Here is a 15,676-nt window from a genome sequence, read left to right as displayed (position 1 = left end):
ATTATGAAATGGCATTGCCAGCTGACGTTTAAGGACGTGTTTGGCTTTTCCACTTCAAAGAAATAAATGTTTTTCCAAAAAAAATTCATTTTTAAAATGTTTTCCATTTTTATGCTACCAAGAAAAGTCAAAGTATAAATTATCGTTGAATCCATCCAGATCGAGAGAGTGTTGTGAGACTAGGCGAAACCAACACTCTAAATCTCACTGAAATAAACCCTTTCTTCATTTGATCTATGGATTTTACTAGTTTCTTATAGATCGAAAAAGAAGAGAATGGCGAACTATTTAGCTCAGTTTCAAACAATCAAGAGCGCTTGTGATCATCTCGTCATTGCTGGTAAATCCTTTTTTATTTGAATTAAACTCTTTAGCTTTGGGTTTGGGTTTTTTAGGGGGATTTTTATGTTGTTGATTGGGTGGGATCGGTGGTTGTGTTTACTTTATGATTAGGTTTTTTATGTGAAAATTATGAAAGTTGATGTTAACTATTGGTGATTTGAGGTTTTTAATTGATTTTCTGAAGTGGGTTGTTGAGTTCTTGAAGTGAAGAATTAGTTTGAATTGGTTTAAAAATGGTGATCATGTGGTAAATCTTGTAGCTTTGAGCTTTTTAATTGATTTTATGAAGTGGGTTCTGCAGTTTTTTGACTGAGGGATTGGTTAAACTTTGTATAAATGTCCGTGATCCTCCAGTAAATATTGTTGCTTTAAGCTTTTTACTTGATCCATTTGACTGATGGATTGATTAGAAGTGTGGGATACAAAAATTTTTGGAGATTTGATCTACCTATAGCTAATGTATCAATTCCAAGTTTGCTGCTCTTGATGATGTTTGTATGTTGATAATAGTTGGTGAACCATGTGTTAGCATCAGCTGGCAGGGAATTTGTTATGATATTCTTCTTACTAAAGATTTCTATCTAACTATTGCCCATGAACTGTTTACAGTTGAAGATGTCAGTGACTTGTGGCCTACCGTCAAGAATAGTTTTGAAGAGCGGTTGCCATTCAAAAGAGCTTGCTTAAATAACAAGACCCGCAATCCTGTGTTTGTGGAGAATTTGCCAGCTGAATTCATATTAACCACTGATGCAAGACTACGTAGCAGATTTCCTCAGGAGCAGTATTTATTTTGGTTTCGAGAGCCATATGCAACTCTGGTTCTTGTTACATGTGAGGTACATTAATCTTGCTCATGATCTGTATTGAAGACCAACAAGTTTTTAGATTCATAAACCTATGACTACACTTTGAGAAAAAGACTGTTATTTAACTCTTTTTCTTTTCATAACTCAGATCTTCACTCTTTACCTTAGTATATACAATAACACCTAGTTGTGTGTGCAAACTTTTCTTCCCCTGATGATTTATACTTTAACTTTTCTTGGTGGCTTCTAGTTCTTTTTTCTTCTGATTTTTTATTAGCATTTGGCTTAAACTTCTTATTCATGTCATTTTCCTTTTTCAGATATGTACTTATTGTTTTATTCACATTCATTTTCCCCAGGATCTTGATGAGTTCAAGACCATTCTTAAACCACGCCTGAAATTAATTGTCCAAAATGATGAGCGAGAATGGTTTATTGTTTTTGTGTCTAGAGCTCATCCAAACAATGATCAGGCCACTAAAATGGCAAAGAAAGTATATGCCAAACTTGAAGTTGATTTCAGCTCCAAGAAGAGGGAAAGGTAAGCTTGCAACATTCTGCAGCTTATATATTTTCTAATTGATGGCATGAATACTGTTTGTGCTGGTGCCAATGACTTTAGCATAGAAGTAATGCTGTATAGGTAGGAGTCAGGTCTTGGTATAATTCTAGAGTATGGCTAGAGAATATATCATAAATTTGCATTGATTTTTTGCAACCATGTTGCAAATCTTTGGAAAAAAATTTTGGTGAAACTTTGAAAATAGCACCCTTAGCAAAATGGTTTTTTAACTTTTCCTTTGTCATTGTCTGATATTCTAAAATTGTGCTTCTCTTAGGTGCTGCAAATTTGACGTACATGGTCCTGAAGCAAATTTTTGGGAAGACTTAGAGTCCAGGATTATGGAGTCTATCAGAAATACATTGGATAGACGTATACAATTCTATGAGGATGAGATACGCAAGCTTAGCGAACAGCGATTCATGCCAATTTGGAACTTCTGTAATTTTTTCATTTTGAAGGTTTGGTCTTCTTTCGGAAGTTAGAGAATACGGTTATGGCTGATATTGATCCAGGGATAAACTTTATCATTTTTCATTCTTTTGGGTTATCTCAGCTTTAGTTTTATCTAAAATCATACATATATATAATCCCTTTCTGGTTTTCTATCTCTGGAGATTGTAAAAGAAACAGTGAACTTGCCTAAAGAGGCCCTAACCTAAAAATCTATTTTGTCCTATGGTAGATATAGTCCTAATTAACTATTAGATTATTTCAGTTATCCCCCCCCACCCCCCACCCCCCAAAAAAAAAGAAACATTATTTTAAGCTTATTTTTTAAGTCTCTGACTGTTTAATGCTTCTTTTTTCTTTTCCTTAGGAAAGCTTGGCTTTTATGTTTGAGATGGCTCATCTTCATGAGGATGCCTTACGTGAATATGACGAACTAGAATTGTGCTACTTGGAAACAGGTGAGTACTACATATGCCAGTGTCTTAAGCATCTATTTTGTTGTTTTTACTTTGCTACTCTACATTTTCTAGTTCTATTTGTGTTTCCAAACAGCAGTATGATTTTGGCAAATAGCCTATTTCTGCGTTTCTCTTTTAAGGTTGACACTTGAAAATAATAAAGTTGAACTGATCTAATATTTTGGCTTCTATTAAAGATGGGGTGGGAAATTAGGTAACCATTCAATGCATACAAGCTTATAAATAAGAATTTCCTGTTGTAATGTGAATATGAGCAGTTCTTATAGTCAAATTGCATTCTTTACATAGTGTTTAACTTTTGCCTATAATTTTCTTACTTTGGAATTTGGCCCCAAGATATTAATGGTTACACGAATTTAATTTTTTCTGTCTGCATATCTGAGTTTTTATTTTCCAGTTGACTGGGTAGATCGGATATGTGAGGGCATTAGTTGTAATGCCAAATTTATGATTGGTAATTATTTAGGTTTTTTCTTGAAATGTTCCTTTTTCTTGTGAATTTTGGTAGTTGCTTTTGGCCATAGCACTTGTTGATCTTATTTAATAATATATAACTGCAGTTAATATGGGTGGGAAACGTAGGGAGTTTGGAGGACTAGACCACGGTGATGATCAGGCAGCACTGCTCAACCCTGGAAACAAACCATTGACTCAGATTGTTCAAGATGACTCATTCAGGGAATTTGAATTCAGACAGTATCTCTTTGCTTGTCAATCAAAGGTGGGCACTACCAACTCTTTATGACTTCTAATACCTATACATCACACTGTCTGACTTTGAGAGTAATTGCCATTAAAATGAGTTTGTGTTTGCTATTGGCAATTTTTACAATTTTATCAAAATGCTCTTCTTAATGGGTTATTGGGATTCTATGGATAATTGATCAACAACTGTTAACTATATCATCATCCATTTGATTTAACTGGTTAAGGCAATTTCCAAATGATTTATTTTAGCCCTTCTTGGAATGTTCTATGTATGTTTCTTTATTGTAATTGGTTTATTAGTTTTAAACCCATAGTTGGCATGTCTGTGTTTGTGCCTATACCATGTCTCACTGATTAGTGTTAACTTGCAGCTCTTGTTCAAGCTGAATCGTCCTTTTGAAGTTGCTTCGAGGGCTTATTCATTTATAATTAGTTTCTCAAAGGCCCTGGCATTGCATGAGGTATTTGATAGAGTTTGTTTCTGTCAGCAACATTTTTTATCGCTGTTCTCATTTTTCCTTTTTTTTTTTGTTCATTTTATTCTTTCCTCTTGGATTCTTGTAGAGTATATTACCCTTCTGTATGCGTGAAGTTTGGGTAATCACTGCATGCTTGGCTTTAGTCAATGCGACCAATTCTCAATATAATGATGGAAATGTAGCCCCTGAGATAGAAAAGGAGTTCTATCGCCTTCAAGGCGATCTTTACTCACTATGTAGGATTAAGGTAAAGTTTTATTGCTTATTTTAAATAATAAAGGGATGGCAATTGTCGTATTGTTGAACAACCACTGAAACATATTGATGATTGTGGCAGTTCTTGAGGCTTGCATATCTAATTGGATATGGAACAGAGATAGAAAGGAGTCCTGTTAACAGGTATGCATTCAATTTTTGGAAATGAAATCCACTTTTGACTTTCCATGAGTTTGATTTCTTGTTTTGCAATTTAAATTAAAGGCTATTCATGTGGTCAAGGCTGAGTTTTTCACTATCTAACTATGTCCTTCCTTTCTTTTGAGCAGTGCATCTCTGAGCATGCTGCCTTGGCCCAAGCCAGCAGTTTGGCCTTCGGTTCCAGATGATGCTTCCTCTGATGTGCTTGAGAAAGAAAAGGCAAGTTATTATTCAACATTTGTAAAACTCGTAAAACCAACAAAAGGAAACATCCTTTTCTTTTTTTTTTTTTTGGTAAAAACTACACCATTTTAGTACAGATTTATGTCTTCTCTCCTTTGAACAAGTAGTGCAGAAGTTTCCCATCTAGTGTTTTCAACATTCATAACATTATAATTCAATGTGTTTAAGTTGCTGATAAGGAAATGGATTTATTGATTAAAAGTTCAATAATGGGACAATTTAATAGATAGATATTTAAAAAAGAAAAAATGGTGTGACCGCAATAATGGCCTCTCCTTATTCATTAGGCTTTTTCAAAGTAGAAACTTTTCTAAGACAAGAAACTAAATCAAGTTAGCAGCATTAATGTCTTTCAATGTCTGCATGCTGCAGATCCACGTAAAAATATTCTTTTGTGGTGGTCTTACCTTTTATTGTTAAAACTTTGACGAAAGTGGCCTTTTTTTGGAAGTACATAATAAAATGTTAATTCATCAAAACATAGGTTCTTGAATGGCAATGATGGTTCAGATTCCAAGTTCATAGCTTCTAAAGTTAAGGTGCTATGTGGTCCTACCACTGTAATAGTAGTAATTTTCTAGATTTTGAGAAAGCATCATTGCCAATGCATGTTCTCATAGTCATAGGCTTTATGCATTACATGATTATTTAGTCCATTAATGTCTATATCTCTTTTAATTAACTATTAAAAAAAAAAAGGAGCAGCCCGGTGCATAAAGCTCCTGCTATGTGCAGGTCCAGAGAAGGATCTATTGTACGCAGTCTTTTAATCAACTATAATTTCCTTATTTGGTTCAGATGATTCTGCAAGAAACTCCTAGAGTTGAGCACTTTGGCATTCAGAGGAAACCCTTGCCACTGGAACCTACTGTCCTTATACGTGAGGCAAACCGGCGAAGGGCTTCCCTTTCTGCCGGAAGCACATCAGAGATGTTTGATGGCAGACCGGGCTTTGCTGATGGGTAAGGAAATCTTAAGAATCAAGGCAAATGCTGGTTTAGAAAAATTTTGAAGATGAGTTGCTATTCGATTGAAAGTTTTTCATGTGAAGAAATTTTGTGACTTTTTGTTTGCTTTTGCCTTTTCATATTGCCATTTTGTTTGCTTTTCCCTTTTCATATTGCCATTTTGTTTTTATAATTAAAAGTTTTTATGTCAAGTAAATGTATGTGTGCTGACAGATCAGCTTCAGACATATCATTAAAGACACCTGCATCAAATAAAGTGCAAGTGATTTCGATGTCACGCACTTACTCATCTCCTGGAAATTTTGAGGGCTCGACTGATCGACCTATGAGACTTGCTGAAATTTTTGTTGCTGCTGAACATGCTCTGAAGCAAACAATTTCAAATCCTGATCTGCAGAAAACTTTGTCATCTAAACAGGACTTTGAGGTATCAAATTGAGGCTAAACACGCGAGTACTGTTAATGTTTCCACCTTTGAAAGCCTTTTTTTTTTTCTTTTTCTGTTGGGAGGGAGGGGGAGGACAATCTCTTCTTCAGTCTTTGTTAGTTGAATCAGATTTGCTGAATGATATCTATGTCCACTTAGATGATTTTGAGTCCTTCAGAAAATGAACAAAACTTGATATCAAAAGTACATTTACCTTGACTTATCGCTTGGGCGTCCTGAAGAGTTTAGACCTTAGACCTTTAATCATTCTATAATCCAGTAATTATTTTACTGATTGGGGTACTGATAATCAATATTTAATCTATCTTCTCTTTTTGTCTCATCAATTTGTATATGGGTCATGGCAGCAAAAATATATGGAGCTCACTAAAGGTGCTGCTGACAATTTCCATCGTTCTTGGTGGAAAAGACATGGAGTTGTCCTTGATGGTGAAATTGCAGCTGTCTGCTTTAAGCGTGGGAATTTTGACCTAGCTGCAAAGTCATATGAGAAGGTTTGTGCTCTTTATGCTGGTGAAGGATGGCAAGATTTATTGGCTGAAGTCCTGCCCAATTTAGCTGAATGTCAAAAGATACTCAATGACCAAGCTGGCTACCTATCATCTTGTGTGCGATTGCTTTCACTGGATAAAGGTTTATTCTCAATGAAGGAACGCCAAGCTTTTCAGTCAGAAGTTGTTAGTCTTGCACATAGTGAAATGAAGCACCCTGTTCCTCTTGATGTATCATCATTAATTACATTTTCTGGAAATTCTGGGCCTCCTTTGGAGTTATGTGATGGGGATCCTGGTACCTTATCTGTAACTGTCTGGAGTGGCTTTCCTGATGATATAACTCTTGATTCTCTTAGTCTCACCTTGATGGCTACATATAATGCTGATGAAGGTGGTAAGGTATGGTTTCTAAGACAAGATGATGCTAGTGTGTTTGTAAGCTATGTCATAGCATGATATGACTTGGTTATTTGATTCATATTTCAGTTAAGGAGCTCTAGTGCCACCATACTAAAGCCTGGTAGGAATACAATCACCTTTCCTTTACCACCACAGAAACCTGGTTCCTATGTCTTGGGAGTTCTTACTGGACGCATTGGACACTTGACTTTTAGATCTCATAGTTTTTCCAAGGGAGGTCCGGCAGATAGTGATGATTTCATGAGCTATGAGAAGCCAACCCGGCCTATCTTGAAGGTACTCTCTCTGTCTGTCTCTCTCTCTTGGGATTTGAAGTACCGTCTCTAATGTTAATATGGATTGTGAAAAAGTTAAGAGGGACAATGATCTTCATGATCATTTCAATAATGCAATCTCTTTTTAAATGTTAGAAGTATACCTTGTTGAAATTTACAGCTATAAGATCGGGAAACCTGTTTATTCTTTTGTTCTATTTCTTCAATCTTCTGATCAAACCTTCTCTTTGCTTAGGTTTTCAAACCAAGACCTCTAGTTGATCTGTCTGCAGCTATATCATCTGCCTTACTGATTAATGAAGCTCAGTGGATTGGAATTATAGCACAACCTATAAACTACTCCTTAAAAGGTGCTGTCTTGCATATTGATACTGGTCCTGGTCTGAAGATTGAAGAGTCGCATTCCATTGAGATGGAGAGATATGGAAATGCCATTCAGAGTTCCACTGTTATGGCAAACTCTGGTGATGCTAGGAAAGATAGTTCTGTGGTTGCAAATGATTGTTCTCTGGCTGCTAATAAAGACTTTGAGCAGCTAACCCTCCTTAATGGTAAAATAGAGTTTCCAGATTGGGCCAGTGATGTGACCTCTATTCTATGGATTCCTATTTGTGCTATTGATGATAAGCTTGCAAGAGGGTCATCTTCAGGTAAGGAAATAAGACTAGAAAACTCTGGTGGTTTTAATTTTCACTACATGTTTGTTTGTGTGCAAAAATTTATGTTTGTCCACATGTTTGCTGCACCTGATGGCTAGATCATTTATGTTATCTTGCATGCTCTGGCAGGGGCCCCCCAGAGACAAAGTATTGTGGACGGAATGAGGACAATAGCTCTGAAACTTGAGTTTGGAATATCAAACAACCAGATTTATGACAGGTAGTGCCTTTCCTCATATTTTTATTTTTAATTCTTTTAGTTTTGAATATGAATTCTCTCTCTCTCCTCTGACACACAACACACCCGTCTGCACCTTTGTAGCCAACATTGCCTCTCATAGTATGTTTCTCTGGTTTTTTTATAGATATTTACTGTTTTTGTATTTGAATTCTGAACTTCATTACATGATCTACTCTAATATGCAGAACCATAGCTTTGCATTTCACTGATCCTTTCCATGTAAGCACACGTGTAGCGGATCAATGCAATGATGGTACTTTGCTTTTGCAGGTAGTATGTCCTTAGTTTTCAGCCACATTCATGTATGTATGCTTTTGTGGTACATTTTGATGAATTGACCGTCGTGTATAAATAAAAGGACTTCAGCTTCTTGTCTTTCAATTTTCTTATATATTGGAGATAGTGTGGAAAAACTAAGAAATAAAACTGTGTGAAAACTGAATGTATATTGAAAAACTGCTCATTAAGAATTATACAAGCACCTTAAGTTTATATACAACTAACTAAAGGTTAAACTAGGAAACTAAATCTTCCTAAAAACCGATCCCTATAATTAAGGGATTGTCTATCCTGATATTCTATCCTTAATTCTAGAGATATAAATTCTCAATTTTAGGGATACAAATATATACAAATTACAATAAGCTACACAGATTACAACCAATTGTAACTAAATGTTTTCCCACACTCTCACTCAAGCTGGTGAATATGTGTTTTCCATTCTCAGCTTGGAAATAATTTCTTGAAATGTTGCACTGCTGAGACCTTTAGTCAACACATCTACAAGTTAACCCTTGGTTGATACATATGGCGTGCAAATCAACCCACCATCTAGTTTCTCCTTTTTGAAGTGCCGGTCTACTTCAATGTGTTTTGTTCTATCATGTTGAATAGGATTGTATGGAATGCTTATTGCAGACTTGTTATCACAGTACAGTGTCATTGGTCCATCCCATTTGATCTTCAAGTCTTCTAGGATAATCGTTAACCATAGTAGTTCACAAATTCCTTGAGTCATTGCTCTAAACTCTACTTCAACATTTGATCTTGCTACTACATTTTGTTTTTTACTCCTCCAAGTTAGTAGATTACCACCTAGAAAAGTGTAGTAGCTTGAGGTATATCTTCTATCAGTTACTGAACTTACATAATCAAAATCTGTATATGCCTCTAGTAACAACTCCAAATTTCTTTTGAACAAGATACTTCTCCCAGGATTAGCCTTCAAATAGTGTAGCACATGGTAGATAGCCTGTAGGTGCACTTCTTTAAGACTATATATAAATTGACTTATCACACTCACAGCATGTGTTATGTCAAGTCTAGTATGTGAGAGATAAATAAGTCTTCCAACTAATCTCTAATACATCTCCTTATCTACAGTAGCATTTTCATTAGCTTCTCCAAGTTTATAATTAGGATCTGTAGGGGTACTTGCAAGTTTACATGTGAGCTTCCCAGTTTCCTTCAAAAGATCCATCATATATTTCTGTTGTGAGATGAAAATACCATGCCATGAGTGAGCTACTTCAATTCCTAGGAAGTACTTCAATCTCCCTAGCTCTTCTATCTCAAATTATCTAGCCAAACACTATTTTAGAGTTCTCTTTTTTATCATCTCCGATTACAATTATATCAACATATACTAACAGAACTGTGACTTTTCCTGAATCTGAGTGTTTGATAAACATTGTGTGATCCCCTTGACTCCGTTTATATCCCATTGCTAGCATCACCTTGGCAAATCTCCCGAATCAGGCCCTAGGAGACTGTTTAAGGTCATATAAAGCCTTTTTCAGCTTGCATACTTTGTTTGCTTCTAGATGACCTCCAAATGCTGGTGGAACTTTCATATATGTTTCTTCTTCCAAATCACCATGTAAAAAGGCATTCTTTACATCAAATTGTTGAAGCTACCAATTGCAATTTGCAGCCAAGGATAACAAAATCCTAACTGTATTCATCTTGGCAACTAAAGCAAAAGTTTCCTGATAATCCACTCCGTAAATTTAAGTGTAGCCTTTAGCCACCAGCCTAGCCTTATACCTTTCAATAGTACCATTTGCCTTGTATTTTACAGTGAAAACTCATTTACACTCAACTGGATTTTTTCCTGTAGGCAACTCTACTAGTTCTCATTTCTTATTTTTCTTTGAGGCCTCCATTTCTATTTTCATGACTTGCCTCCATTTCTCATTGGACAATGCCTCAGATAACATTGTTAAAATAGAAATAGTGTTTAGGCTCACAAGAAAATTTTTGTGGGATGGTGAGAAATTCTCAAATGACACAAAATTAGAGATTAAGTATAGTGGATGTTTAGTACATTCTCCAGTTCCTTTCCTAATGGCAATAGGCAGATCATAATCACTAATTTTTGGAGATTCATGCTCATTTTGAAAAATAGAGTTAGAGATTGTAATTACCTAATTTCCAGAGTTAATATCAGGATCTTGGACTGGCACTGTTTCAGGATCTGAAACTTTCCTTCTTGAGTACACTTATAATTCTTTCATAGAATCAAGAACAATATTATCCTTTGTCACATCTTCTGTGTTTGGAATGGGTTCAGACTCAAATTCAATGTTTGACTTGGGCTCAATAGAAAAAGGTTTCGACTCAAAGAATTAATGAGTGAAAATGTTGAAGAAAAGGACAAATCAAGCAAAAAGAAATATTTATCCTTATCTTCCATGAATGAAGTTTCCCCCTGAAGATAAGGTTGAATAAAAAATGGTTTACTTTCTTCAAAAGTGACATCTGTAGACACAGAATTTTTTGGTTGGAGGATGATGACACTTATACCCTTTTTAAGTTGATGAATATCCCACAAAAATGCACTTAATTGCTCTAGGATCCAGCTTCCCCCTATTGTGACTATGAACATAAACAAATGATGTACAACCAAATATCCTAGGTGTGAGGTTGTTTGTGGTATTAAAGTTGGGATAGAATTGTGAGAATAGTTTCATAGGAGTTTTCAATCCCAAAACCCTTGAAGGTAACCTATTTATAATATGTGTGGTAGTGAGAACAGTTTCCTTCAGTAGGATTTGGGTACGTTTGCTTGAAAAAGTAAAGCTCAAGTTGTGGCTAGTAAATAATTGTTTTTCCTCTTCGCCACTCCATTCTGCTATGGAGTATTAGCACAAGATGACTCATGGATAATCCCTTCTTTTTGGAAATAAGTAGATAAACTCTAGTTGAAATAGTCTCTTACATTATTAGACCTAAATCTCTTGATTTTCACTCCAAATTAATTCTGGATCATGTTTTTGAAGCTTAAAAATACTATTCACATCTGATTTGGATTTAAGTAAAAATATCTAAGAGACCCTGGTACAATCATCTATGAAAGAAACAAACCACCTTACAACCGAAATATTAGGAATTGTAGAGAGACCCCATATGTCACCATGAATCAAGTAAAAAGGAGTAGAACTTCTTTTATCGCTAACTGGAAAAGACACACATCTATGCTTTGCAAGTTCATAAACATCATAATGAAAATTTTCGGCATTTAATCCTTTGAATAAAGAGGGAAACATGTTTTTCAAAATTCCAAAAGAAGGATGTCCAAGACGAAAATGATAAAGCCAGATTTTGTCTTTGTTGGGAGATTTTTCAGAAAGAAATGACAAAGGTAAACTATTCTTGATATTACTTGTGTTGTTTGATGTGTCAAGATAGTATAGTCCATTCTTCTCCTTAGCTAGTCCAATCCTCTTCCCCGAACTCTAGTCCTAAAATTCATAATAAAAAAGATAAAATGTCACTTTGCAATTCATGTCTTTGGTAAGTTTTTGTATAGATATCAGATTAGTAGACAATCCAAGAACATGAAGAACATGTTTAAGAACAAACAAGGGATTAATTTGAACATCTTCTAATCCTGTCACTGTAATAAGTTAACCATCTGCAACAACAATTTTCTTATTACTAAGACACAAGGTATATGTATTAAACTTTTATGAGGAATGTGTCATATGGTCTGTGGCCCATGAGTCAATGACCCAAGAACTCGTAATAGGTTTAACCGAGACATTTAATCCATGAGAACCAAAAGTTTTATCTGAACTAGAGACCTTACCCAAGGAACATACCCCAGTAAGCTTTTCAAGGGTTTGCAATAGGCTTCTCAGCTTCTCAATCTCTTCTCTATCCAAATCTCCTTGTTTTCGAGACATCTGTAATACTCCGGTGATTTTTACAGTTGACACTTTCTCAAATTGGGTGGTAGTGATATCTTTCTTTGAACTGAAATAAATCTTAAAATATAACCAGAAGTAACTCTTAGCAATGAAGGCTAAAGAAGGGAAAATAAAATGGCTATGAAGGTCTTAACAAGGTTCGGCAATGAAAGCCTAAAATAGAAGTCAGCAATGAAGGCTGAAAATTTTGCTTCCCAAGAATAGCCTAAAGCTTTGATGCCATGTAGAAAAACTAAGAAATAAAATTGTGTGGAAACTAAATGAATATTGAAAAACTACTCATTAAAAATTATACAAGCCCCTTAGGTTTATATACAACTAATTAGAGGTTAAACTAGGAAACTAATTCTTTCTAAAAACTAATCCCTATAATTAACGGATTATCTATCCTAATATTCTGTCCTTAATTCTAGAGATATAAATTCTCAATTTTAGGGATACAAATATATACAGATTACAACCAGTTGTAACTAAATGTTTTCCCACAGATAGAAATGGGCTAGCAAGAAATCCATCCAACTGTCCTTTTAACTAGGTTCATTGTTATGCCAGCTTGTGCCAGGCATACCTCAAACTCAGGTTTTCAACTTTAAATTGAAATTAATGAAGTCCTTAGATTACCTACTAGTATGAGCCAACTTGCTTTAATGGTTGACATTGTCTACAGCCTGCAGAATATGAAAATGAATGATGCAAGCTTAGTAACAAGATTCATGGACTCTATCAAGAATGTAGCTTAACTCAAAACTCCAGACTCTTGCGAATATTTCTTGTAACTAGATTATGCTACTATGTTGAATATAGAATTACCCAAACCAGGCACCAACTCCACTTCATGTGATGAAATTCTATCGGTCCATGGATACCACCATGATCTGTGTACGGTTTGAGTATTCTTTGATTTAACCTGATCTGACACTCTGATCCTTGCAACACTGTCCATTATGACTTATGCTATTATCTTTGTGTTTCTTTTTTCTTCATTAGTTTCTGTCATGTACTGATATGGATATGATGAACCGTTGTGCAATGAGATTTATCCAAATCTCAAGGGATTTAGCATATGTTAAAAGAACATTTAAAGATGTGATAATTTTATCAAGCCAGGAATGATAGCACTTCACATTTATCATTAATGTTATCATGCCCAAACCTGGCTTCATTTTATCATTAAATGCTTCAAGTCATTTAAAACTACATTTCTCATGTTGGTTCATGTTACTTCCAGGTAACATTGCACTCCCAAGTAAAGGCCAAATTGACTGTTTATGACGCTTGGCTTGATCTCCAAGATGGATTTGTTCATGCTAGACAAGGTAAGGGAAGACCAATTTCTAGCTTTTTTCCACTTGTCGTATCTCCAACTTCAAAAGCTGGACTCCTATTCAGTGTATGCTTGGGGAAGAAAATTGCCGAAGGTATGGACTTCTTTCTTTCTTTTTTTTTTTTTTTTGGGATACTATGAGGGTATAGGAATTTAGGCATCTGCTTCTTTGGTTCTTGAATTGTTTATTCACATTAAAATGTTGAACACTAAGGTTGTGCATTATTCTTATAATCTTAGCATTAGCGAAGCCCAATATGTGATGACCTCTCGGAAAAGTAGTATAACCTCTCACATTGCCTTATGACAATTAATCAACCTCTTGCTTTACAGATGAAAATAAGGCACAACCAGATAGCATATTAAACATCAGATATGGAATCGCTGGTGATAGGACCATTGGGGCACACCGACCTGTGGCCGTGAAATCAAATGAAACTCAGGATACTAGTCTGGATTTAATCTTCAGGAGTGCTCTAGTTTTGCAGCGGCCTGTTCTTGACCCATGCCTGGCTGTTGGGTTTCTACTTCTTCCTTCTGATGGTCTTCGAGTTGGGCAACTTGTTACCATGAAATGGAGGGTTGAAAGGTTGAAAGACATTGAGGAGAAGAGTGTTCCTCAAAGCAATGTAAGACCTTTATTTGTATTGTAATCAATTTTCTTGCACCATTACTTAGGCCGGAATGAGGAAAGCATCGGGATATTTTATATTTCTCATAATCTGTAGAGAAGCATTTAGTGAATACTTTGCAACTCTCTTGCTTTTCTACCAATTCAGCTACTATAAATTATGTTTATTACATTTGACAGGATGAGATCTTGTATGAAGTCAATGCAAATTCTGAGAATTGGATGATTGCTGGGAGGAAAAGAGGGCATATTTCGCTCGACACAAAACAAGGTTTACGAACTGCTTCCCTATTCACTTTTTAATAATAATTCCTGGCTTTGTAGCTAAGCAGAAAGCATTCATATTTCATTGCTGTTGCATATAATTGCCATTTTTTCCAATACAGGTTCAAGGATAGTTATTTCCATATTATGCATGCCACTCGTTGCTGGTTACGTCCACCCCCCTTACCTCGGGCTACCAGATATTGAAGAGGCGAACATAAGCTGCAATCCTGCTGGACCTCACCTCGTTTGCGTCTTGCCTCCTGCTCTTAGTTCATCCTTCTGCATTCCAGCGTGAGCGGCTTGGATTCTCCTCATACCAGTCATCCCTGGTCATATTTTTCCACTCTTGATAAAGCGTAATCTGTTCAATGAAAATTTTTCGGTAAGAGATAAACTCAAGGCATCCAATTTTGATTTTGCTTGATATTTGTAAATTTTCAATATTTTTCCCCTTGCATTGTTGGAAACAAATCAAGAAAACTTAATCAATTTAGATTAGAATAGGTAGTTCCTTCAGTGCTTTCAGTTTCAGTTGTCTAATGTCTTGGCTCATGTACAGAAGAAGTGTGTATTTTTGTACAACATACAGTATGCATAACAATGTGATTCAATTCCATCTTTGAGTTCATATTCTCATCATGGTCTTTTTTATATATATATAAATTTAATTGACTTTGCTTGATCCAAATCGTTTAAAAATTGCTTAGAAGAAACTAGTTTTAGAAAGATTGGATCATTTCTTGGGCATGTGCCCTTGACACCTCTTACTTGCAACTATTTTGGTTGGATTATTTCCTAGGTTTGTGCTCTTTTTTTTTTTTTTTTTCTTTTTGGTTATTTGAAGAAGGGGAAGTTTACTTTTTGAACAACAATCTCGCGAGATCATGTATTAATTATTGAGTTAAATATTTTGCCGCAAATTTATGTTTTTTAGTAAAAGCGATTGAGTTAAACGTCATTTATCCAAAGCATACTAATCATGTTTTTAAACAAGAAATCATACAAAAATTATTTAATCAAATTTGTTTCCAAAATTTGATTGATTACTATTTTTTAATTTTTTATTAAAAAAATTATAACTGGAGAATTTAAAAAAAAAAAAAGTGATTAACTATCAAATGAGTTAGGTTCAGATAATTTCAGATTTGAGCTATTCGAATTTAGGTTGCTTTGAAACCACTTCTTCCATTTGGAAGGATTCAACTTGCCTTATAATGCACATATAGCTCGATTGGATTCTTCCAAA

General features: G+C 35.2%; 1 protein-coding gene across 1 annotated transcript; it reads left to right on the top strand.

Moving 5' to 3' along the window:
* The first annotated feature begins 164 nt into the window (after nt 1-164).
* Nucleotides 165-15,066, top strand: LOC111287022 (trafficking protein particle complex II-specific subunit 130 homolog). Its single transcript, XM_022877170.2, has 21 exons — nt 165-340; nt 952-1,181; nt 1,511-1,692; nt 1,991-2,174; nt 2,534-2,624; nt 3,206-3,366; nt 3,725-3,814; nt 3,918-4,079; nt 4,170-4,231; nt 4,378-4,468; nt 5,291-5,454; nt 5,674-5,887; nt 6,256-6,801; nt 6,889-7,098; nt 7,333-7,747; nt 7,886-7,976; nt 8,183-8,267; nt 13,437-13,626; nt 13,866-14,161; nt 14,344-14,434; nt 14,550-15,066. The coding sequence occupies exons 1-21, from the start codon at nt 277-279 to the stop codon at nt 14,723-14,725; spliced, it is 3,795 nt and encodes a 1,264-aa protein (XP_022732905.2). The 5' UTR covers nt 165-276; the 3' UTR covers nt 14,726-15,066.
* The last annotated feature ends 610 nt before the right edge of the window (nt 15,067-15,676 follow it).

Source organism: Durio zibethinus, chromosome 4 (genome assembly GCF_047325235.1).
Source record: "Durio zibethinus cultivar Kanyao isolate XHJ-2024 chromosome 4, ASM4732523v1, whole genome shotgun sequence".
Taxonomy (NCBI): Eukaryota; Viridiplantae; Streptophyta; class Magnoliopsida; order Malvales; family Malvaceae; genus Durio; species Durio zibethinus.
This window is presented reverse-complemented; position numbering and strand designations above follow the sequence as displayed.